General features: G+C 41.7%; 1 protein-coding gene across 1 annotated transcript in view; it reads left to right on the top strand.

The window, feature by feature from the left end:
* The window catches only part of LOC124040662 (phosphatase and actin regulator 1-like), a 45,777-nt gene that overhangs the window by 5,482 nt on the left and 13,801 nt on the right, over positions 1-26,494 (top strand). The window contains exons 2-7 of the mRNA XM_046357741.1: positions 3,388-3,552; positions 12,788-12,868; positions 19,809-20,015; positions 21,131-21,548; positions 23,636-23,814; positions 23,960-24,116. Of these exons, the coding sequence (XP_046213697.1) occupies positions 3,388-3,552; positions 12,788-12,868; positions 19,809-20,015; positions 21,131-21,548; positions 23,636-23,814; positions 23,960-24,116 (1,207 nt within the window). The remainder of the gene's footprint in view (positions 1-3,387; positions 3,553-12,787; positions 12,869-19,808; positions 20,016-21,130; positions 21,549-23,635; positions 23,815-23,959; positions 24,117-26,494) is intronic.

Here is a 26,494-nt window from a genome sequence, read left to right as displayed (position 1 = left end):
TACTTTAATCAACCAGTCGATTTTGAATTTGTGATAACTGTCATTTGGCAAGGAATGTAGCTCCTGTATCCCATCAGTTATGTTTTTATAGGCATTTATTTTTTCAGGCCTTGTGTGTGTGTGTGTGTGTGTGTGTGTGTGCGTGTGTGTGTGTGTGTGTGTGTGTGTGTGTGTGCGCGCATTTGAGTGAATAAGACTCAGAGGGGAAAGGGAATTTAGGGAGAAGGAACTGTGATGCTTAGTTTCTTTTTGGTTGTGCCCTGCAAATATACATGTACAAATGGAACACAAGAGTCCAAGCAAATTTAACATTCGGGCAGCCACAAAGCACATTCCACCAAATAGTTTTACAGTATATTAAAATAAATGGTACACTTAACATAGCACACTTGGTCTGTAACAAGTTATCTCATGAGAAGCTAACAAATTGTAAGTTTTAAGCACGAGTTTTGTAAGTATAGACCGCCAGATACTAGTCCTGTTCAGTGTAGAGGTGATGCATATGTGGATTACGACTGGAGCATAGGCCAACGCACTGCTTTTATCAGGACAAGTCTGGGAGAGTCTGTCGTTTCAATATGGATGCCTTATCACTTATTCTGTTGCTATTAGCTTGAGCACGTGTTCTCTTCAATTACTCCTCTTGATATCAAAAACTACATCAAAGGAGGACAAACGCTCTAGTGACTATAAGGAGCTAGTAGGCTAAACACGATTATTTCTCCCTGGTCTGTTTTTTTGGCAAGCTAGTACGGACTAATCCGCAGCATGCAGCTTCCTGCTGTTCAGATTCTGAATATATCCTGCATTATGCTGTCTGATAATACACAGGTCTGTTTACTCTCGCCAGGTTCACTTATTATTCTCATATCAAGCAGTAGACTACTGCAACACCGTTTCCCCTCCCATAGCCCCTCACATTAATACCACAAACTGCCATGAACAAATGTGCAATTTGGAGTACACAAGCATTATTTAATCTGCAATTATTATTCTTTCATTTATCCTGTAATGTATATATTTTTTTTTAGCTAAATGCTAAGTATTATCATTCAAACTTTATGTAGGTACATCCCTGGCTGTCCGATAACCTGTCCTGGTGGTGTGGCTTGTCCTGCACTCTGTATTCAATCATCAAGTTTGAAGACGACACAACAGTATTAGGCCTGATTACCAACAATGACGGGGACAGCCTACAGGGAGGAGGTGAGGGACCTGGCGGCGTGATGCCAGGGAAATAACTTCTCCCTCAACGTCAACAAAACGAAGGAGCTGATCGTGGACTTCAGGAAACGGCAGAGGGAGCACGACCCTATCCACATCAACGGGACCGCAGCTGAGAAGGTGGAAAGCTTCAAGTTCTTTGGTGTACACATCACGGACAATCTGAAATGGTCCACCCACACAGATAGTGTGGCGAAGGTGCAACCGCTTGTGAGAGCATCCTATTGGGCTGTATCACCGCCTGGTATGGTAAATGCACCACTCGCAGCCACAGGGCTCTCCAGTGGGTGGTGCAGTCTGCCAAACAGATCACGTGGTGCACACCGCCTGCCCTCCAGGACACCTACAGCACCCGATGTCACAGGAAGGCCAAAAAGATCAAGGACATTTTATTTATTAATTTCACCAATATTTAACCATGTAGGCAAGTTGAGAACAAGTTCTCATTTTACAATTGCGACACAAGATAAAGCAAAGCAGTTCGACAGATACAACGAGACAGAGTTACACATGGATTAAAACGAACATACAGTATAAACAAGTCTATATACAATGTGAGCAAATGAGGTGAGAAGGGAGGTAAAGGCAAAAAAGGCCATGGTGACAAAGTAAATACAATATAGCAAGTAAAACACTGGAATGGTAGATTTGCAATGGAAGAATGTGCAAAGTAGAAATAAAAAAAAAAAAAATGGGGTGCAAAGGAGCAAAATAAAGAAATAAATTAAATACAGTTGGGAAAGAGGTAGTTGTTTGGGCTAAATTATAGGTGGGCTATGTACAGGTGCAGTACTCTGTGAGCTGCTCTGACAGTTGGTGCTTAAAGCTAGTGAGGGAGATAAGTGTTTCCAGTTTCAGATATTTTTGTAGTTCGTTCCAGTCATTGGCAGCAGAGAACTGGAAGGAGAGGCGGCCAAAGAAAGAATTGGTTTTGGGGGTGACTAGAGAGATATACCTGCTGGAGCGTGTGCTACAGGTGGGAGATGCTATGGTGACCAGCGAGCTGAGATAAGGGGGGACTTTACCTAGCAGGGTCTTGTAGATGACATGGAGCCAGTGGGTTTGGCGACGAGTATGAAGCGAGGGCCAGCCAACGAGAGCGTACAGGTCGCAATGGTGGGTAGTATATGGGGCTTTGGTGACAAAACGGATTGCACTGTGATAGACAGCATCCAATTTGTTGAGTAGGGTATTGGAGGCTATTTTGTAAATGACATCACCAAAGTCGAGGATTGGTAGGATGGTCAGTTTTACAAGGGTATGTTTGGCAGCATGAATGAGGGATGCTTTGTTGCGAAATAGGAAGCCAATTCTAGATTTAACTTTGGATTGGAGATGTTTGATATGGGTCTGGAATAAACTACCCGAGCCACTGCCTGTTCATCCAGAAGGTAAGGTCCATACATGTTCATCAAAGCCTGACTGAAAAACCGCTTCTATCTCAAGGCTATCCCTGTTAAATCACCATCACTAGCCAGCCTCCACCCAGTACCCTGCCCTGAACCTTAGTCATTGTCACTACCTGGCTACCACACAGTTATTCAACTGTGCACCTTAGAGGCTGCTGCCCTATTGTACATAGACATGGAACACTGGCCACTTTTTAATAATGGAACACTAGTCACTGCACCCGCAACTAGTCACTTTTATAGTGTTTACATACTGCTTTACTTATCTCATATGTATTTAACTCTATTTTAGTAAATGCCATTCTGACATTGCCATCCTAATATTTTATATATTTCTTAACTCCATTATTTTAGTTTTGTGTATTGTTGTGAGTTGTTAGATATTACTGCACTGTTGGTGCTAGGAACACAAGCATTTCACTACACCCGCAATAACATCTGCTAAATATGTGTATGTGACCAATACAATTTTGATTTACCAAGGGTGCACTGAGTGAATGTTTAAAAAAGATCTTGGTTCCTTTCTAAACATAGCAAGTGATTGCAAAGAGGACTTGGACCACAACAATCTTGAAGTGAACTGGCAAGAGAGCCAAGTCCTCATTTTAAAGCAGTAGTGTGAATCCAGAGAGAATGGAGTTCTTTGGATTCTTTTTTTTGCTTCACCCCAGAGTTCACTGAAATCTGTTCTTTTTAAAGAGGACTATAATGTGAAAACACTCTAATCAGCCCCTTTTCTCCTGTGTCCCTACAGCAGAGGACGTCGAGAGGCTGGCCGCAATGTGCTCTGAGTCCCTGGTCCCTGGCACGCACACCCCACCCATCCGCCGCCGCAGCAAGTTTGCCACTCTGGGCCGTCTCCTCAAGCCCTGGAAGTGGAGGAAGAAGAAGAGTGAGAAGTTCAGGCAGACCTCTGCAGGTAAGGGCCCAAGATGTGAGCGCTTCTTTGCTATTCTTCACACGGCCCTGGTTTGCCGCTAGCCTTGGCGTGAACTTCCCTGACAATCTGACCTCTTCCCCTGTCAATTTTACTGCCCTCGCCTGACTATCCACTGGACATGAAAAGATTGCAAGATGTCTTGGTGTTCTGAATCAGCTCCCTCACTCAGACTTTCCATTAGGTCAGTGAGGTGGAGAGCTCAACTCCTCTCTATATTTGGGTTCTTGCTCCTCCAGGCGCCACTGAAGGTTTTGATGTTAACCCGCTTCTCTGTTCCCAAGAGTTTTCTTCCCTGAAGCTGTGCTGGGTAGAACTGGATTTAATGGTGCTTTCTTTAGTGTTCACATTTCCTATTCATGCAGTTGATCATTCATCAGTCAGTGATTTTATTGACATTGGCAATGATGTGATATGCACTTTTTTTCTTTTTTTCGTTCACTTAAGGTGTTGAGGTTTTCTCTACTGTGACTGTCGCCTTCTTGCTCTTAGCTTTGAGTCTGGTTCGTATTGCTGACCCAACACTTTACTCTAGACTCGAACTCTGACAGTCCATTGGCTCTGAGTGAAAAGCTGACACCTTGACTTCACGATTCTTCGCTCTCTTTCCACTTTGTATGCATGGTGTCGACTGAATGTTTAAGCCCAGATTATTTTTCTTTCTCCCTCTCCTGAGTGAAATGGAGCAGCAAACTTTAACACAATTTGTTGTTGTGTTAAATCAACGATAATAAGCCATCATATCCCATTTTTACAATAACCCAACTGTGCTCCTATCCCGGTTATGAGTAACCTGCATGAGATATCTGGGATATGTTGATCTTAGACGTAAACATCTTATACCATTTATTGTTGTTTTTCCATGTCTGTGCAGACTCACTTTTGCATAGTATCGCCGTATAAAGTTCAGATGGGACCATAATAGTTGGAAACATTTAATTTACAGTTTCAAGGAAAAGTATGTCAACCCTTTTGGAATTACCTGGATTTCTGCATAAATTGGTCAAAAAACGTGTTCTATTCTTCCTCAAATCACAACAATATACAAACAGTGTGCTTAAACTAATAACGCACACATTATTGTATTTTACTTGTCTCTATTGAATACATAATTTAAACATTTGCAGTGTAGGTTGGAAAAAGTATGTGAACCTCTAGGCTAATGGCTTCTCCAAAAGCTTATTGGCGTCAGGACTCCGCTAACCTGGAGTCCGATCAATGAGATGAGATTGGAGATGTTGGTTAGAGCTGCCCAGCAATATAAAAAAAAAACTCACAAAATTTGAGTTTGCTATTCACATGAAGCATTGCCTAAAGTGGACCATGCCTCGAACAAAAGATCTCAGAATACCTAAGATTTGCATAAAGCTGGAAAGGGTTACAAATGATCTCTAAAAGCCTTGATGTTAATCAGTCCACGGTAAGACAATTTGTCTATAAATGGAGACAGTTCAGCACTGTTGTTACTCTCCCTAGGAGTGGCCGTCCTGCAAAGATGACTGCAAGACCAGAATGCGCAGCGCAGAATAGTCAATGAGGTTAAGAAGAATCCTAGAGTGTCAGCTAAAGACTAACAGGAATCTCTGGAACATGCTAACATCTGAGTCTACGATACGTGAAACACTAAAAACGAATGATGTTCTTGGGTGGACACCACGGAAGAAGCCACTGTCCAAAAAAACATTGCTGCACGTCTGAAGTTCGCACGAGCACCTGGATATTCCACAGCGCTACTGGCAAAATATTCAGTGGACAAATTAAACAAAAGTTGTTTGGAAGGAACACACAACATTATGTGTGGAGAGAAAAAGGCACCGCACACCATCAACCTCATCCCAACTGTAAAGTATGGTGGAGGGAGCGTCATGGTTTTGGACTGCTTTGCTGCCTCAGGGCCCGGACTGCTTGCTATCATCAACAGAAAAAAAGAATTTCCAAGTTTTAGCCTTACATTCTCCTGCAAAATGTCTTGATATCTGTCCACCAATTGAAGCTCAACAGAAGTTTGGTGACTCAACAGGACAACGACCCAAAGCACAGTAGTAAATCAACAACATAATTTTTAATTTTAATTTTACCTTTATTTAACCAGGCAAGTCAGTTAAGAACATATTCTTATTTTCAATGACGGCCTGGGAACAGTGGGTTAACTGCCTGTTCAGGGGCAGAACGACAGATTTGTACCTTGTCAGCTCGGGGGGTTTGAACTCGCAACCTTCCGGTTACTAGTCCAACGCTCTAACCACTGGCTTCAACAGAAGAAAATACGCCTTCTGGAGTGGCCCAGTCAGTCCTGACCTCAACCTGATTTGAGATGCTATGGCATGACCTCGAGTGGTTCACACCAGACATCCCAAGAATATTGCTGAACTGACAGTTTTGTAAAGTGGAATGGTTCAAAATTCCTCCTAAACGTTGTGCAGGTCTATTCCACAGCTACAGAAAACTTTTGAGGTTATTGCTGCCAAAGGAAGGTCAACCAGTTAAATTAAATCCAAGGGTTCACATACTTTTTCCAACATACACGGTGTGTTCAATAAAGACATGAAAGGTTTAGTTATTTGTTATTAGATTAAGCAGATTGTTAGATTAAGCAGACTGTAGCCTATTATAATACTAACTCCTGCAGAATGAAGTGTTTAATGCAGTAAAATTACATTTTCACTTTTCAACCACATTAAATATGCATCAAGACTAACTGAAATACTTTAAGTAACATGCTGGATAATTTTCACAGCTTTTACATTTCCTTAAAACTGTCCAACAAACTGCATTTGGAAAGTTTGTGTGGTAAATCTCCCCGGTCCCTAAACCTCCTCACTTTGGCAGAAATGAAAGGACTTTTCTGATGTCAACTAGATTGTTGATGCCTTCATTCTATTGATTTATGATTTTCGGGTGAGCACGGCTTTGAGTATTCTAGAGCATTAAAGTGGCAATATGTAACTTTTTGTGTGACCTGACAAAATTCACATGTAAATGTGAGTTTGAGCTCGCTCATTCTACTTGGAAAGCAAGTCTAAGAAGTGGTAGAACTTTCTATGTATGCTATTTCTATGCTTCCTGTTAAGTTAAAAAAATATTTTTTAAATCCTTTCGGTTTTGTACACCAGTTGAAACAATATTTTTGGTTATGGGAAATATTTCAGAGGTTTAGACGGTATAATGATTCTCTACACTATACTAACTGAAATTAGGCAAACTATTCAAGTTTTTCAGCAACCAGGAAATGGCTGCGCGATTACTGCATAGTGCAACTATAAGGAATGAAAAAAGAGAAGCCACGTGTATCAACAGTAATTATAGCCTGCCAAATGTTGGACATTATAAGCAATGTTTTTGTTATTTAATCGCACCTCATTAAAAAAAAAACTGTTTATTCATGGTTACAGAGATACTCGTGAGCAGGATATCAAAGGTGTATGTAAATGGATGATCCTGAATTAGACCTTAACTGGGATTTGAGCTATTTTTATCTGGAATACTATGTGCATGTAAATGTGGTCGTTGATTGTGCAGAAGTTTTAAACTGAAATATTGAGCTAAGCTTAAGTTTGCTCATTGGTCAAGGGTTATCCTTGTTGAACATGACTCCTTGTTTGGCTTGGCTGTTTTTTTTCTCTTCTGGTGATTTTGTTTCATGATGTTTATCATTGGGACTCTGACTACAGGCAGGAAGCAGACCAGCTGCTGGGTGTGCAGATGTTCCAGCCAGGTAATTGGATAATGTGAATGTGCACAAGAGGATTATGTATTCTAGTCAGGCAGGGGGGGGCTTTACTCATAACTCCAGGAGTGCGCTAGCAACAGTACTCTGAATACTGAGAGAACTGACAGCTGTGCCTCCTGCCCTATTCCCTGTCTGTCAGGTAGTCTAGTGATCTTATGGAACGGAACTAGAGGTTAATGGATCAGGCTTCATTCCCTGGTTGGGTGGGGCACTAATCTGACCACTCCTAGGTTTGTATTTAATGTAGCTCATTCAAAAAAATATATATATTTTAAAGATTCCTTTCATTTTGAATGCCATTGAAAATGCAGATTATTTTGGATTCCTTTTGTTTTTCATGTTATGTAGTTAGACCTGCTGTATGCTCCAGGATGGTTGTTGGGTTTAGGCTCCAGGATGGTTGTTGGGTTTAGGCTCCAGGATGGTTGTTGGGTTTAGGTTCCAGGATGGTTGTTGGGTTTAGGCTCCAGGATGGGCAGCGGTCCTCAAGCTGCATTTGAATAAATCATTAGAATGATTCATAGCTGCCTGTTCTAAAAAAAAGAAAAGGGTAACGAAAGGTAATGCCACCAGATGCCATAACAGCCACACACTGCTTTGTCACTTGTGTACAAAAACCCTCTCTAGCTGTCCCTAAACAGATGCTTGACTCCAGATGTAACCACCACAACATCTCTGACACGGCATGGAAGTTTTTCAATGGTTTTGTGAGGCTAACTGGTGAGTGAATTGCCTCGCTAAATGACTCCCATTGCATATCCCATGCCTGGGGCTTGGTGCTGTAGAGAATGTTCTGCCTCTCCTCTATCTGGGTCAATTCACAGCAGAATAGATTTCTCTCTAAAACTAAGTGTAGCATTTGCAAGTCGATGCCAGTTTCATTTAATATGCTCCGAGACGAGTCCCTCCAATGACTTCGTAATCTGCTCATCTCGGTGCAGATCATGGGTAGTTAGTTTAGCCATGATCGCCAAAGTTTACTGTGAACGGACCGTGGAAAGAATAACTCGACTTCACATTGTCACTTTTTCAAGCTCTGGGTCTGAACCAACTCGCACACTATTACTGTGGAATATCAGTTTTTAATACTATTTCTGGAACCGAACGACAAGTGGTGATTTTGTAGTTTTCTGTGAACACTGAATAGTTTTGTGTACAGTAATATTCTTTCTGTTCCCGTTTTCTAGAACCACATGTTTTGTGACAAACCTGAAGACATAGCTGGCTGAGGTTTTTTTCAGAATCAGAGGAATTATTGCATAACTGCGCATATCCCATCATCGCTACCCAAGCCGTTATGTCATAAACCTTGTGGTAATTACTTCCCCCTCCCCCATCACATTTAAATGTAATCTCAGAATGCGTTTTGACATTCTCACACACAACCTGATTTACCTTCAATATTCAGCAGCTTGGAATCATGGGAAATATTTTCTCCTTGTTTGTTCTGATTTTATAAACTCAAATCATGCTAATCAGAGTAGCAATGTATTTGTTTTAAATGTAGCGGTTTGATAGAATTTAGATGCGGCTTAATGTGAGTTTTCTGTGACAAACTAAGATATATATTTAGGTTTGAGGCCTAACTAAAAGAGAACATCATGGTGACGACCAGTCTCTTCCAATAGCCTCACAGTAGTGCGGCAATACCTCTGTGATTTTCATTCCTGGCTGTTACAAATGTGATCTCGTGATTTGCCACAGCTGCCATTACAGAATCATTATCATTTGATTGGCCAGCTTGTGACCGACGTTGTGAGTTAGACAGAGGGACGTGATTGGTGCTTTATTGAATGAGGCCATTTTAGACCCAAAAGGCCTGCTCTGACCTCAGCCATATCCTTCACACACCAGGAGAGTGGAGGTATTGATCTACTCCACACACTCCCATCATAGAAACTGTCTGACTTCCTCTTGGTATAGGGTGGGAGGAAGTTTTTTATATTTTTTTTCTAACAGTGCTTTCCTACTCCTCTGCCTGAGTGCTGTACTAGTTTGTAGGTGGAGATCCTTCTCATGGCATTTTTATTTTTGTACAGCAATCCATTTCTGCAAAATGGCATATTTTTGCACACTACCCAAATTCCATTTCTCCTGAGGCTCCCGTAGAGGTGACTCTTTCTGGACGGTGTAGGGATGTTTTGATCCTGTCTACTTGCCAAACCATCTCTGCAGCAGCCAACCCGTGGCTTCCAGACCATACCCCAACGGGTTTCGCTGGGTAGCCTTTGAAGTTTGGATGGTGTATTAAATATCTGGGTGTCCTGGAGGAGCTCATAATGAAACATAAGGTTACGATAACTTTATTCAATGTGACATTTTAGAAAACCTGGGTTCACTCCGACTGGCTGCACTAGAGGCTCACAACAGTTTTCTGACATTTTAAAATCATTCTCATGTGTGCCTTCCCTTTTGAGTTTAAGCCATTAGTTATAATCCACACAGTGTATTGACTGAGTGGGGGGGGCTGTTGAGGGGATTGAGGGACCAAGATGTTTTGGGTTCTAATAATTTTGGTGATGTCCATTAGCATTGGCCCTGGCCCCTACTGTCAAGTGTTGCAGGCGGCTCCTTAGTCCACTCACATGTGCACACGTACTATACGTTTGACTACACACACACACACACACACACACACACACACACACACACACACACACACACACACACACACACACACACACACACACACACACACACACACACACAGAGTAATCTCACTTGAACAAGAGCTGGTGGTCTGCAGGGAGAATGTTGCGCAGTGTGCTGCTCAAGTGTTCTTGCTGATCCTCATTTCACATTCTTAATTGGTTCCTTTGCAGGGGTAGATTTTTAAGTGACAACCATGATGCTGAACTGCCTCGGTTCAGCCCAGCGCTAGATAATGTCCCTCAACTACTGAGATCTAAATATAGAAGGGTTAGCTTTGGGATATGCCTGCTTGACATGCTCATACATAATGCATTACTTTGGGAGGTGTTGCATTGCTCTTATATTATTCTCTTTCATTATTACAAATGAGGTTAAGATCTTCATGCCTTTTGAAGAAATACCTTGAGTTGATACATTGCTTTCCAACTGAATTTTGTTAGACATGAGTATTTCAACAGGCTTAACTTTTTTTTTTTTTAAACAAAATTCTTCTGCTTGATTTTGATGGGCAGTTGGGCATCGATTCATAATATTTTAGACTACGTGAAGGCTATGTGAAACTGAGTGTGTTCGCATTTTTTGCCCCCATCCCTCATCACCCGTGTCCCTATGGTGAATGCATGACCTCTTGGGAACATAGTGTGACGCACTGTACCCGTGATGACCAGAGTGCCAGTGACGTGTGTGTGCTCAGTCCCAAGTGTGCAGATCAGTGTTGGGAGCCAAGTGAACACATTATGGAAATGACCAGGGGGGAAAATTGCCAATATGAACTAATTGATGATGTGGGTGATCCAACATAATCCTCATGCTTGTTTCTCTAATCGTATGATTAGCTCTACAACCGGGATCACCAACTAGATTTAGCCACAGGACCATTTTTATTTAACTCAAATAAAATGCATTTAAAAAGTGGATGGTCAGGAGGCCGGAACATAATTACAAATAATTTTGTAGACTGCAAATTGAGCTCAACAGATATTTTTGACTAAAACATAATCATTTCAAACCTTGATTAATATGTGTATATGATCATATACAGTCTCTTCAGAAAGCAGTCATACCACTTGACTTACTCCACATTTTGTTACAGACTGGATTCAAAATGGATTCAAGTGATTTTTTTTTTCATCTCTCACCCGTCTACACACTATCCCATAATGACAGTGAAAACATGTTTTTAGACATTTTTGCAAATGTATTAAATGAAATGGATCTAATTTACATAATTATTCACACCCCTGAATCACCTTTGGTAGCCACTACAGCTGTCTTTCTTGGTAAGTGCTTTGCACACCTGGACTGTACAATATTTGCCCTTTTTTTTAAATGTATTTTTTTTAAAATCTTTAATTCTTCAAGCTCTGTCATAGGTTGTTGACCATTGCTAGACAGCCATTTACAAGTCTTAGCATAGATTTTCAAGCAGATTTAAGTCAAAACTGTAACTCCGGAACATTCACTGTCTTCTTGGTAAACAACTCCAATTTAGGTTTGGCCTTGTTTTAAGTTATTGTCCTGCAGAAAGTGAATTCATCTCCCAGTGTATGGTGGAAGGCGGACTGAACCAGGTTTTCCTCTAAGATTTCTCCTGTGCTTAGTTTCATTCCGTTAAAACAAATGTCCATGTTAAAAAAAAATATTTAAAAAAATTAAAAAAACTCCCCAGCCCTTAACGATTAAAAGCAGACCCATAACATGATGCAGCCACAACTATGCTTGTAAATATTGAGTGATTTACCCCAAACAGAACACTTTGTATTCATTGTTTTCAGCATTACTTTAGTGCGTTGTTGCAAACAGGATGCATGTTTTGGAATATTTGTATTCTGTACAAGTATGTGGAGTAACTACAATGTTGAGCCATCACCATTAAACTCTAGCTGTTTTTAAAGTCCCCATTGGCCTCATGGTGAAATCCCTGAGTGGTTTCCTTCCCCTCCAGCAACTGAGTTAGGAAGGACGCCTGTATATTTGTAGTGACTGGGTGTATTGATACACCATCCAAAGTGTAATAACTTCATCATGTTCAAAGGGATATTCAATGTCTGCTTTTATTTTTTTCCCTTCCACCAATGGGTGCCCTTTGAAAGGCATTGGACAACCTCCCTGGTCTTTGGTTGAATCTGTTTTGAAATTCACTTCTCAACTGAGGGACCTTACAGATAATTATGTGTCGGATACAAAGGTCAAGTAGTCATTCAAAAATTGTGTTAAACACTTCCACCCGGTGAGTCCATGCAACTTGTGAGTTGTTAGTGTTTTTTTACTCCAGAACATATTTAGGCTTGCCATAACAAAGGGGTTAAATCAGTATTGACTCGAGACATTTTCATCTTTTTTATTTCTGAATTTCGTAAACATTTTGAAAAACTTAATTCCACTTTGACATTATGGGGTATTGTGTGTAGGCCAGTGATGACAAATGTAATCAATTATTACATTCCGGCTGGAACACAACAAAATGTAGAAGTCATCGAGGGGTGTGAATACTTTCTGAAGGCACTGTACTTCTATTTTGGAACAGATTTCCTAAATAAAAATCACTTGGTGCTGATTTACATTTATTTTATAAAAAAATATATATTTTAAATAAAACACTCTTGTAAAAAAAAAAAAAAAAAAGGTTAAAAAATTTGCTCAGAACTTGGAGGGGGGCCAAATAGTTGGAACACCGCTTTACAACAACCTTAATCAAGGGGTACCGTGTAGGTTTGAGTGATGTTTTTCCATATACGAATGCTCCTGCACACACAACTGCATCTGCACCATTGATATCATTTATGTTTACATGATTTAACAATCCTCATGCTTTCTCCCATGTTTTTCCTTCAGTGCTGGAGAGGAAGATGTCGGTAAGGCAAAGCAGAGAGGAGCTGATTAAGAGAGGCGTGCTGAAGGAGATCTTTGAGAAAGGTGAGACTCTTTCCTCCCTATCAAAAATTTAAAAGGATCAAATGAATTTAATCCTGAGCCCCTAAAATGTTTTGCTTATCAATGTTTTGTCATCCTTCAGTGAATTAGTGTGAGTGTTTTTATTGCATGTTCTGCTCAGCTAAATGCCAAATTGCATTACTTTCAGAAAGTCATTCAGCCACTTTCTAGTTTAAGGCTTTTATCTTGACTCCTAAAGTGCATTGGAATCATTTAGTGGTGTGTGTGTGTGTGTGTGTGTGTGTGGCCACCAGTTAGATCTCTCACTCACTCTTTGTAATTGTTTTTTTATTTTCTTATGTTGCACCTACCCAAACATTTTTTTATGATTCTTCTTACTATATTATGAAATGTATCCAGAGTTTTTTGGGGGGGGACAAATGCTGTGAAAAGTGCATTAAATATAGAATTATATCAGTCATTCATCCATGATCCATTAATTTGAATCCTTAAGGGTGCATCAATCTAAGTAACATTATGAAAATACATTTAAAAAATGGTCCCAGAAATTAGTCTTCTCAAAAACATCTGTAGCTTCTGAATGGTTTGGCCTACAAACTAGTATGACCACTCTGGAAAGATGCTACCCTGATTACGGATAGTCCTGAATTAATCGTGAATAATGAGGAGTAAGAAAGACGTGTAAACATCATAACCCCCACCCCCAAATAAAAATGCTAACCTCGCCTGTTTTTGTGATGGCTCGCAGGTCATTTTATTTGGCCCACCAAGTTCTGAGCAATTAACAACAAAAAAAAATGTTTTACATAAGACGAAACACCAGCGATTCAGCTCCAAGGATGTTAATTTTGGAAAACATTTCCAGAATACTCCCACACCATAATAGAGACAGTGCCTTCAATGTATTCACACCCCTTTGCTTTTTCCACATTTTGTTGTTAGTGTGAATTTAAAGGAATTACGATAACTGGAGGCAGCATTTTCTTTTTTTGGGGGGGGGTGATATTTGTGCGTGGGGCTGTTTTGGTAACTATATTACGCCACACCACCAGTCTCAATGTCAACAGTGAAGAGGTGACTCCGGGATGCTGACCTTCTAGGCAGAGCTCCTCTGTCCAGTGTCTGTTCTTTTGCCCAGCTTAATTTATTTTATTTTATTGGCCAGTCTGAGATATGGCTTTTCTTTACAACTCTGCCTCTAGAAAGCAAGCATCCCGGAGTTGCCTCTTCACTGTTGACGTTGAGACTGGTGTTTTGCTGGTACTATTTCATGAAGTTGCCAATTGAGGACTTTGTTTCTCAAACTAGACACTAATGTATTTGTCCTTTTTGCTCAGTTGTGCATCGGGGCCTTCCACTCCTCTTTCTATTCTGGTTAGGGCAAGTTTGTGCTGTTCTGTGAAGGGAGTAGTAAACGGTTGTACGAGATCTTCAGTGTCTTGGCAATTTCTCGCATGGAATAGCCTTCATTTCTCAGAACAAGAACAGACTGACAAGTTTCAGAAGAAAGGTCTTTGTTTCTGGCCATTTTGAGCCTGTAATCAAACCCACAAATGCTGATGCTCCAGATACTCAACTAGTCTTAAGAAGGCCAGTTTTATTGCGTCTTAAATCAGAACAACCGTTTTCAGCTGAAATAGTCATTAACAATGAATACACTGTATTTCTGATCAATTTGATGTTATTTTAATAGATATGAAATTCTTTCTTTCAAAAAACAAGGACATTTCAAAGTGTCCTTAACTTTTGAACGGTAGTGTATATAAAGGTAATTTCTTCAAACTTGAGGCTTTCCAGTCTCCATGGTCATTAGTTGTTTTCTGCTACTTCCCTCAGTCGTGTTCTTTAAATGTCTCCCAACTTAACTGTTTTATGTTCCCTGAGACCAACCAGAAATGTTTCCTTGGCCACGTATTCCCTGATTTTCATAAAACCGCCACACTTGTGGTCTCCTTTTTGCATCAAATGTTGTGATCGGAAAAAGAATAGGCTAGGTGCAGCTGGTGCGCGTCAATTAACTCATTCAGTGCAGGGGTGTAGTGCTGCCAGAGCGCACCGGAGACACTCTGCCACTTCTCACACGGTGGTGCACATTAAGGTCAAAGCTGAATCCATCTTTCCTCTCTTGGAAGATCACATAATGATGAATTCATCTTCTATATAATGGTACTGTTACAAACACCAACTTTTTTGATATTTAGATGACTAGTCCAACAACAACAAAATCTCATGAGGCCAAAACTCATGCGAATGTCTGCTACTAGGCTGATTATTTTTTTGATTGAAACAAAATACAGGAAGGCTATATAGTGTCTTAATAATTATCGTCTTAAGGATCATACCCTTTAAAAAAAAAGAAATCACCTAAAATGACATACCCAAATCTAACTCCCTGTAGCTCAGGACCTGAAGCAAGGATATGCATATGTTTTGATACCATTTGAAAGGAAACGCTTTTGAACTTTGTGGAAATTAATGTAGGAGAATATAACACATTAGATTTGGTAAAAGGGGATACAAAAAAAAATCATGTTTTCTATTTTCTTTTTGTTCCACATTTTTGAAATGCAAGAGAAAGGCCATAATGTAGTATTGCAGTTTAGGCACAAATTTAGATTTTGCAATGTGTGTCCAAAATTTCAGATTGATCCAGTGAAGTATTGCAATATTGCACAATATGTTGGATCAAGTGTGCCAAAATGTGCCAAATTGGTCAATTGATACGTTTTCAGGTACATAACTATAGAGAACATTAGTCGTATTACCATATCATTTCTGTAAGTGTACGCACTCCCAGGATGTCCTACACGATGGATCATTAGCTTATACACTAACTTTAACACATCTAGATGGCAGGGTGGGTGTGGAGCCAGAGACAGCAGGGGTTCAAACTGTAGAGACCAGTTCCTTCATTTGAATATAAACATTTGTTTTTATCAAACCAACTATGCTACATTTTTATCTCTGGGACCCTCAAGATGACAAATCAGAGCAACATTACTGAATGTAAGAACATTATTTAGCTTCAGAGGTGAACGTATCAAGCCAGCCCATATAAGACATGTCTATGTCCTGAAAAGATGGCTGCTAATCACATTGGTGCACGTTAGCTCTACCGTCCCGGTATAGGGACACCAATCGCGTAGAGGTTTTTTAACTACAGCTGCTCTAATTTTCTCACTAAAACAGTTATTCAGTTGCAAGAAGATCTAAATGCATATTCCAGGGTGTCCTGCAAAATCATCCTCTTGTCCTGTATTTGGGTATTTTAAAATGTGGTCACCCAACCAGCATGAGTGAGGGGATAAGAAATAACCTGCGGGAAAGTGGCCTGCATCAGCTATTCCAGTGCATATGCTGACATGTATTTTTGCCCCTGTTCCTGCCGATTTTGATAATGGGCCATTCTAAATCCAAACTACTTTGACATAAAGGCAATATTAAATTGAGAATAGTCTGATGGGTGAAAATACGATTACTTGATGACAGAACGGTGTGCAGCTTGAGGCAAGGAATGGAGCGCGAGCTTTTCTTTGCGACTTTCTCAAAGTCCTATAGTCTCATCATGCAAGCCATCAGCTATATGTTTTGATTTCTACGGTTTGCATCATTCATAACTAAAGTTGTCAAATAACTCTAAATCTAGTGTATAGGACCAGTTTCAACTGATCACTTTTATGCTCAACATAGCTACTTCATATGTGTTTGCTCTGGAATGGGGAAAAATAATATTTATTTTATTCAGCTAGGTTCAATGATGATTTTTTTTGCTATAAAATAATGGCACAGGACGTTTACACATCTGGTCTGCAAAACGACCGGGCCTATGGGATGGCGCGTAGACAGATGACATACAGTAGGCCAACTCATTCTCCCTATCATGATGTTTTATTAGACCTGCCTAAAATACATCATGGCTTTATTGTGATGGTGTATATTAAATAGATTTTATTAGACTTTTAATTTTTTTTATGTAGATGTTCCAAAGGCTTGCATCAGTGCCTTGTATGTGTGGAGGACTGAAGATCCTAAAAGGTGTTTATGTTAAAAGTCACTTACCATGAGACCGCCAGTCTTTTGCATGACAATAACCGACTAACACATTTTCATTACCACCACAGCCCTCTTTGTGCATCTTAACTTTCCCACTCATTATGATTCATTCAGGACTATCCATAATCATGGTAACATCTTTCCACAGAGGGGTCATATTAGTTTGTAGTCTAAACCTTTCGGACGCCACAGACCTTTTCAATAAAATAAGTTAGTTGGCACAGGGATGGATGGGCAACTCAGTCCTTGGGAGCCAGAGTGGTGTCACACCTTTTCCCCCATCCCTAGCAAACACGGCTGCTTAAACCAATTGCATTCTAAACTGAAGATTATGATTTTAGTTGCTCATTGGAGTCCGGTGTGTTTGCTAGGGCAGAGGTGTGACCCCAATGAGGCTCCCTGGGACTGGAGTTGCCCAACCCTGGGTTAGCATGTCTTGGGGGTATGCTATTTGTGCATCTAACTTTCTCACTTGTCATTATTCAGGACTGTCCATAATCATGGTAGAATCCACATTAATGTAGAAGGGTTTAGATTCATTCTCATTTAAAATAAACTTGACTCAAATGACACAAAATTAATTACAATTTCTATTGGGCATGAAATAATCTGAAACATAACAAATATATGACTGATTTAAAAAATGTAAATAAATGTATAGCCTACTGTTTTCAAACTCACCCTTCCTTTGTATTGATGGCATTTGGGAAATGGAATAAGCGAAACGGATAGTCTGATCCCTCTCAAACCTTGTCCTTTTTATTGGAGCGATGGTTCCTCAAGTCTGATTTTGCTCACGTGCTGTAGTAGGCTGACTTATTTGCCTTCCTGCCTTTGTGCTCCTTTTTAGGAACAACTATCTTACCTGACAATGTGCACGAAGAAAAGTATTCTGAAACGGTCAACCAAGGAAAGTTTTTACTACTGCTATCAAGTTATGGTTTCAAAGGGGTATTTTCTCATCTGAGGGCCCAGATGAGGCCCCATGTGTCAGACGTCAGTCTCTCTCTCTCTCTCTCTCTCTCTCTCTCTGTCTCTACGGCTTTTCCCAGCTACACGTCCGTGGACCTCATGCTGCCAGCCTACCACAATCGTCATTATGCAACCGTTAAATAATTTTTTTTTTTTTTTTTTTTTTTTTTGACATGGTGAGGAATTGGTCCTTGGGAAGCTGTCAGACTCCACTGTTTGAACATCTCTGAGTATCTTCACTTAACAATGAGTCATTCTTTCCTCACCGTCGTTGCTAGCGGGAGGCGACCTCTTGATGTGAAAGGAACAAGGAGCTGTGGTGCATTTTGAGTTTCACAGCAGGATCTGATGGGTGCAAAACACGCCTGTCTAGGAGGATTGATTTGTCTGTGTGTATATACACGGTGCATTTGGAAAGTATTCAGACCCCTTAACTTTTTCCACATTTTACCGCCTTATTCTAAAATGGATAAAATTTGTTTTTTTAAATCCACACACAATACCCCATAATGACAAGGCAAAAACGGGGTTTTATAAATTTTTGCACATTTATAAAAAATAACCTGATCACATTACATAAGGATTCAGACCATTTAATCCGTACATTGTTGACACACCTTTGGCAGAGATTACAGCCTTGTCGTCTTGGGTATGACGCTACAAGCTTGGTACATCCTTCTCTGCACATCCTCTCAAGCTCTCAGGTTGGATGGGGAGCGTCGCTGCACAGCTATTTTCAGGTCACACATGAGATGTTCGATCGGGTTCAGATCCGGGCTCTGGCTGGGCACTCGGACATTCAGAGACTTGTCCCGAAGCCACTCCTGCATTGACTTGGCTGTGTGCTTAGGGTCGTTGCCCTGTTGGAAGGTGAACCTTCGCCCCTGTCTGAGGTCCTGAGTGCTCTGGAGCAGGTTTTCATCAAGGTTCTCTCTACTTTCCCCTGTTCATCTTTGCTTTGATCCTGACTAGTCTCCCAGTCCCTGCTGCTGAAAAAGCTCCACACAACATGATGCTGCCACCACCATGCTTTACCGTGGGATGGTGGCAGGTTTCTTCCAGATGTGACGCTTGGCATTCAGACCTAAAGAGTTCAATCTTCCAACTCCAAGCGGGCTGTTGTGCCTTTTACTGAGGAGTGTCTTCCATCTGGCCATTCTACCGTAAAGGCCTGATTTGGTGGAGTGCTGCAGAGATGGTTGTCCTTCCGGAAGGTTCTCCCATCTCCAGAGGAACTCTGTCAGAGTTGCCATCGGGTGCTTGGTCACCTCCCTGATCAAATTCCACGATTGCTTGTCTGGGTGGGTCCAAACTTCTTCCATTTTAAGAATGATTGAGGCCACCGTGTCCTTGGGGACCTTCAATGCTGCAGAAATGTTTTTGTACCTTTCACCCTTTCGACACAATCCTGTCTCGGAGCTCTACGGACAATTCCTTCAACCTCATGGCTTGGTTTTTGCTCTGACATGCACTGTCAACTGTGGGACCTTATACAGACAGCTATGTGGCTTTTTCCAAATCATGTCCAATCAATTGAATTTACCACAGGTGAACTCAAGTTGTAGAAACATCTCAAGGATGCTCATGGAAACAGGATGCACCTGAGCTCAATTTCGAGTCTCATAGCAAAAGGTCTGAATATTAATTTTATTTTTTAAATATTTGCAAACATAAAAAAATAAATTTGCTTGGTCATTATGGCGTATTATGTGTAGATTGAGGAAAAAAATATTTGATCCATTTTAGATTTGGGCTGTAACGTTACAAAATGTGGAAAAAGTGAAGGGGTCTGAGTACTTTCTGTCTGCACAGTGTGTGTGTTTGTATTGCGCAACCATATCCTTCTCTTGAATGATGCAGCACCTAATTTCTGTTGTAGACCTTAATTTCCATTTCATCTGTACATTATGTTCATGATTTGTGTTTGTTTCTCCAGCAACCGTGGAATTCCAATCCTCGATGGAGGGCGGAGTCTGTACTCAGGAGCCCTCTAGTATGAAGTCGTCTATGGTCCTTCCTTCAAAGAAATCTGTTGGTTTCCTCTGCAACGTTCAGGACAACTCCGCCAAGCCCCCCATGTACCACAAACAGCCCCCTGCGCTCCCCCCCAGACCCTTCAACAGGATTCCCAACTACAGCACAGGTAAGCGTACATACACCAGCGGCCCTGCCACTGATGCCCCTTGTTTCAGACTTGTACAAACGCACTTAATGTGCCAAAAACGTAGAGCTGGGCGACATGGACAAAAATCCATATGGCTATTCAAATTATTTGATGCGAGAACAATACCTTAATGAAAGTGCACTAGTTTGTTTTATACATTTTTTTATTGCCCTTTAAACTACTACTAGTCTGATTTATTGTAGCCATCAATTCTCCGATTAGCAATCGCCCATATAGCAAACGTATTTAATTTCAAACGTCACATTTCTGTCCTACAGGCTATTTATTGCAATGAACGATATTAGCAAAATGCCTACGATAAGTGGTCGGTGTAGATTTTACTTTCAAAGACAACCCCACAAAAATATTTGCTTAACCTCTTCAACAAAGAGAAAGTGGACTGGACCGATTCACAAGCGCTTCTTGTAATGGTCTCTCCCCTGAGGGTGTTGAAGGACGACCACATGTCTCCATCTAAGGCCCAGACCTGTCAGCAACGGGGACATTGGGACAAGTGTTTTTATATACAGTATAATCATGTTTGGCACTCCGCACATTGAAGACCAAGATTAAAGATTGACTGAAGGGTTTATGGTATAGAGCTCCCGAGACGGAGATGCATTGAAGGTTTTGTTTGGGCAGTTACGTAGTTGAATAATCCTAAACATATTGCCGGTGTGCACATGCACGCACACGGTGTCTCTGTGCAGATGGCGGATGGAGAGATTAGTGTCATTAAGTCCCGGTGTAGCCAGGTCAGCTGTACTCAGGGCCTGACAATCTGCCAGTCAGCTAGAAGTGGCAATAGCCTAATCTAATTCTCCCTGCTCAAGTCCGGGCCTTCTACTGTACATGGTCACGTCTGTCCACTGTATCGGACTGCTGCCTGAGTCTTACAATATGGCCAAGCGCAGGTCACGTGTCCAGAACTCATGCATGGCCCTAATTATACTCAACAATTAGCGGCTTTGAAGAAGTAACATGTCAAAGCATATTTAGTGAAGTCAAAGTCCCTGCACGAATTCAGAAAAAAGTGACCTTGACATTTTACCTGTTTCAGTCTTTTCTTTCTCTACCCATCTCTCTCTTTCCAGACTCTTGCCAGCAGATGAAGCTGTCCTGTATGCCAGGCCAGGGAGGGAAGCTCTCTCCTTCGCTACCTCCCAAGAAGGTTATGATCTGTGTGCCTCAAGGGGGGAATGGACAGCTCCTCCCCCTCCCCCCTCAGCACTTTCTCCCAGCAGAAGTGCCCCCCTCTACAGGGCCACCCCCAGGGCCACCCCTCCCACCATGGCCCTCTGCTGCCCTCGCAGCTCACAGCCCTGGCCAACCTCCACCAGGGCCTCCTGGGGGGGTGGGAACCACCATAACCACGGGCACACCCACAACCATGGCCACAGCCACCCACTCCAGCTGCAGTACGGATCCATGCAAGGCCACACCCCCAGCCGCATTATCGAGGAGCTCAACAAGACGCTGGCCTTCAACCTGCAGAGGCTGGAGAAGTGAGTTGTATACACCGTATTGAATACAACTGTAATTTCTGTGTGTCTATGGTTGTATAGCAGGTAGAAATGAATAGTTTTGAGATGACACCACTTTATATAATGGGAGTTGAGTAACATGAGTTCTATTTCAAAATGAAATATGAATCATTTTTGTCCAATGCATGTTCAGTGTAGCAGGTCCAGCTGGTTTTTGTTCAGGACACCCCTGCCTTGTGATATTGGGGTCAGGCTGCCACCATGTGGCTCTGCTGTAGATGTCTGACCCAGCTCGCCCTGTCCTACTGCTACAGCGTGGCCCACTTTGACAGCAGTCTGTGTGTGCACCATGGCACCCGGATCTCTTTGAAAGAGGCTAAACCTGGCACAGCATGTCCTGTTCTCTACCCTACCAAACATTGGAAAAAGGAATACAGAGAAATGTATTGGTAACTTGAGCATGTCATTTCTCTATAGCTTTATGTAACATTTGGTTGCCGAAATCTAAAAATGGGACAAAACAAAACTCCACAAGAATCAATCTGTCAGCCATTCTTCATCGCCCCGATCTTTCAATTGAGATTAATTGAAACGGGACAGGGACAGAGCCAGTATTATCATATTGCATGTGTAGAGGGGTAGAATAGAAGCGCTAGGTACCCTTAATTATTCAGGTAGACTATGCATGCATGAGTACAATACAGCCTCACAACAGGGGGTCTATCTAATATACACACACACACACACACACACACACACACACACACACACACACACACACACACACACACACACACACACACACACACACACACACACACACACACACACACACACATCCACACGTTTGTTTTACTATCCTCGTGGGGACCAAACAATTGATTCCCATTCTAAATCCTTTTTTCCCTAAACTTAAATGTAAACCGAACCTCTGAGCCTAAAATTGCCCTTTTCCTTGTGGGGACTGGCGAAATGTCCCCACTTGTCCTAATTTCCCTTGTTTTACTATCCTTTTGAGGACTTCTGGTCCCTACAAGGATAGTAAAAAAAAAAAAAAAACATACACACGCTTCCTCCCTGGTCCTTTGATTACTTGCTTTGCGTGTCTCGTGGTGAGCTGAACGGCCCTCAGTGGGCGCTCGCAGCAGGGGCTTGTGGGTAGTCTGTGATATCCGTGTATGATATGTTGATTAAAACCCCACTCTGCAGTATGCAGCCAGTCCCTCGCACCGACAGTTTAATTGGCCACTTTGTTTAATTTGACCTGAATGGTCTGTGACATGAAGGATGTGGTAATTTAGCTCATGGTATGTAGACTGTGTGGCTGTCAAACAGACTGAACTCCCATCTAGGAACCTGTGGCTCAGAACCAGAAATGTGTGACTGTCTTACTAGCTCAATGGTTGCAAGTCAAGATGGACAATTTTGCGCTAATAACCATGATCGAGAAATGGCTAGCTCATAGCCTCCGTCTCACACCGAGGTGCGTCAAGGTAATTCCAGCAAGACTTCAATTTCTCAGATGACTTCCACAGGAGATGGGAATGAGTCAACCACTTGTAGAGTCATGGTCATAATGACTCTATAGCACATTGCATTTCTATAGCAACCATTAGATTCCCACGGGAACATAGGAAAGTGGTAGCCACTTTAAACAATGCTACCTTACATAATGTTACTTACCCTACATTATTCATCTCATATGCATATGTATATACTGTACTCTACATCATCGACTGCATCCTTATGTAACACATGTATCACTAGCCACTTTAACTATGCCACTTTGTTTACTTTGTCTACACTCATCTCATATGTATATACTGTACTCGATACCATCTACTGTATGCTGCTCTGTACCATCACTCATTCATATATCCTTATGTACATGTTCCTTATCCCCTTACACTGTGTATAAGACAGTAGTTTTGGAATTGTTAGTTAGATTACTTGTTGGTTATCACTGCATTGTCGGAACTAGAAGCACAAGCATTTCGCTACACTCGCATTTAACATCTGCTAACCATGTGTATGTGACAAATAAAATTTGATTTGATTTGATGGGCGAGATTACTATGAAGAAGATATCCATCATTATGACTCTTCTCCCTGCAGCAATGCAATGCATTCTGGTCAGTGTAGTCTGCTGGACAGAAGCCAGGTGCCCTCTGTGGTCATCGACGAGGACAACAAGGAGAACATGCCCAACGAGTCCGACTACGAGGACCTACCCAGCATGTACAAAGATGAGGATGAATATGATGACGAGGATGATGATGATTCGCTCTTTACAAGTAAGTGGTTCATACACACACACACAGATAAAATTGTCCCCTAAGCCACAGATGTTTTGTATTTTCTTTTAACTAGCGGCGTCTCTGCACTATAGGTACCCTGCTCTGGTCATTTCTTTGTTTAACTCCTGTTGTCTTTGTGTAGGTACCCTGGCTCTGAAGGTGTTGAGGAAGGACTCTCTGGCCGTCAAGCTGAGTAATCGTCCATCTAAGAGTGAGCTGGAGGAGAAGAACATCCTGCCAATGCAGACTGACGAGGAGAGGCTGGAGTCCAGGCAGCTGATAGGCACCAAGCTCACACGGTGAGAGAGCGAGGGCACACAGACTGCCCAGGCACCAAGCTCACACGGTGAGAGAGGGAGGGCACACAGACTGCCCAGGCACCAAGCTCACACGGTGAGAGAGCGAGGGCACACAGACTGCCCAGGCACCAAGCTCACACGGTGAGAGAGCGAGGGCACACAGACTGCCCAAGCACAACTCTCATAACGAGATGGACCAGAGTCTTCTCAGTAGTGCAATTATCAGCCACAGACGGTTAGTGACTAAAACAGACTCTATTGTGTTTCTGTAAATAGAGAGCCTTGCCCGCTTTATAAGTTAAAGATCTTCATCACCCTTAATGTAGCGCTAGACTAAGTATGCCTCTTGTCTGCTGCAGTGAAGACTGGCAGCTCTGTGTTTTGAAAGGCGTGTCCATTTCTACTCTATAAGAGCTGTCAGGAAACTGTTTAACAATAAATATGTCACTTTGGCCCACTGGGAAAATGGTCTGACATCCCTTCTAACATAACTCATCTCAAACACTTTTTTACATTTTTTTATTCTTCTTCCATCTGTTTTTTTTTTTTTTTGAAAGATAAAAACCTGCCGTCTCATTTAGAGGGGCGCTGAGAAATGAGCTGACGTCATTTCAGCAATGCATAATCTCGGTCTCTCTGTTCGCTCTCTCTCTTTTCTTCCCACGGCCTGCCATCCTCCCTCGCTCACTGAATCACCACTGTGATATGTGTCAAGCCATTACCATCCCACTCCTCCACACTCTCTCTGTGCTGAGACGGAACACGGTGGTTACACACACACACACACACACACACACACGCAGCAGTAACACCCTCCCTCGCTTCATCTTTCATTTGAAACATGGCAATAATACAGATGGATTCTTTTTAATCCAAGGAGAAAATAACATGGCCGTGCCGGCAGACAGAGGCTGTCTTAAGGCCCACTGTTATCATTAGGGCTTCCCTAATGATTTTATGGTTTTTGAATCTACCATCAACTGAACAGGATGCTGGACCGAACTGTTCGGTTTGGACCGAACCTGCGAGTGGGGAGACAATGAGATGGTAGTGAATAAAAGGCTGGATGGAATGGAAAGGGGGGTAGAAGAGCGAAGAATGTGAGGAGAAGAGAGGGAACATTATGGTTTGATGTGAAAGAGAAGAGGCCGTACTCTGCTACTAATCCCTGCTGTGATTGGCACACGGTGTGGTGTTCGCAGAAGGCCTTGTTGTTATGTGGCAAGCAGCCGCAAGCGGAGAAGGAAAACGGAGTAAACTCTAAAAATGGATCTCTTGCGATATGGATATTGCACATGTCATTACATAACGACGTGAATTCCATTGAATTGTGCAGCCCTAGCGCTACATTTGAGCAGGGGTCTCTCACCCCCCCCCCCTTTTATTTTACCAAGTAGGACAGTTGAGAACAAGTTCTCATTTACAACTGCACCCTGGTCAAGATAAAGCAAAGCAGTGCGACAACCACACAGAGTTACACATAAACAAACCTACAGTCAATAACACAATAGAAAAACTATGTACAGTGTGTGCAAATGTAGAAGAGTAGGGAGGTAAATGGGCCATGGAGGCAAAATAATTCAAATCTAGCATTAACACTGGAGTGATAGATGTGCAGATGATATGCAAGTTGAGATACTGGGGTGCAAAATAGCAAGAGGATAAATGACAATATGGGGATGAGGTTGTCGGGTGTGCTATTTACAGATTGGCTGTGTACTGTACATATGGGTACAGTGATCGGTAAGCTGCTCTGGTAGCTGATGCTTAATCATGGCTCTGGTCAAAAGTAGTGCACTATATAAGGAATAGGGTGCCATTTGGGACGCACAGAGCATAAACTCCCAATTTCATGCTATTTTCCACATGCATTGTGCTCCTCTGTAGCAGGTCTCTTTGTGGCAGGCCAGTATAAATGGATGGTTCTAATCCTGGAAGAGGTCTTTATGACCTTAACCATCTCTTCTCTCATCTTTTCTCCTTATTCTGACAGAGATGAGGGAAGATGTGGTAGACGGCATAATATAGGGTTGTTGATATTTTTTATTTCATAAATACTGAAATATCCTACTCCAGTAGATGTACTGCTAGTGTAATGATATTTTATACAAGTATAAGTAAAACTACTGGTGTGTAAAATTATTTGAGTAATAATTAGTCAGTTAAAGTAATTTAGTTAATAAAAATTAAAGAATGTACCTTATAGCTAATTTCGCTACGGCAACACATGATCTTTTCCATGCAATACATTGTAAAAGGAAGCAGAAATGAATGTACAGTATGAATGAAGTACATTTATTGGTTGAGTTGCTGCATCTGTATATTTAAAAAATAGATTTGTCCATGCTAATTGAAAATAAATTAAACATAGCAAAGCA

This window comes from Oncorhynchus gorbuscha, linkage group LG08 (genome assembly GCF_021184085.1).
Source record: "Oncorhynchus gorbuscha isolate QuinsamMale2020 ecotype Even-year linkage group LG08, OgorEven_v1.0, whole genome shotgun sequence".
NCBI classification, from domain to species: Eukaryota; Metazoa; Chordata; class Actinopteri; order Salmoniformes; family Salmonidae; genus Oncorhynchus; species Oncorhynchus gorbuscha.
This window is presented reverse-complemented; position numbering and strand designations above follow the sequence as displayed.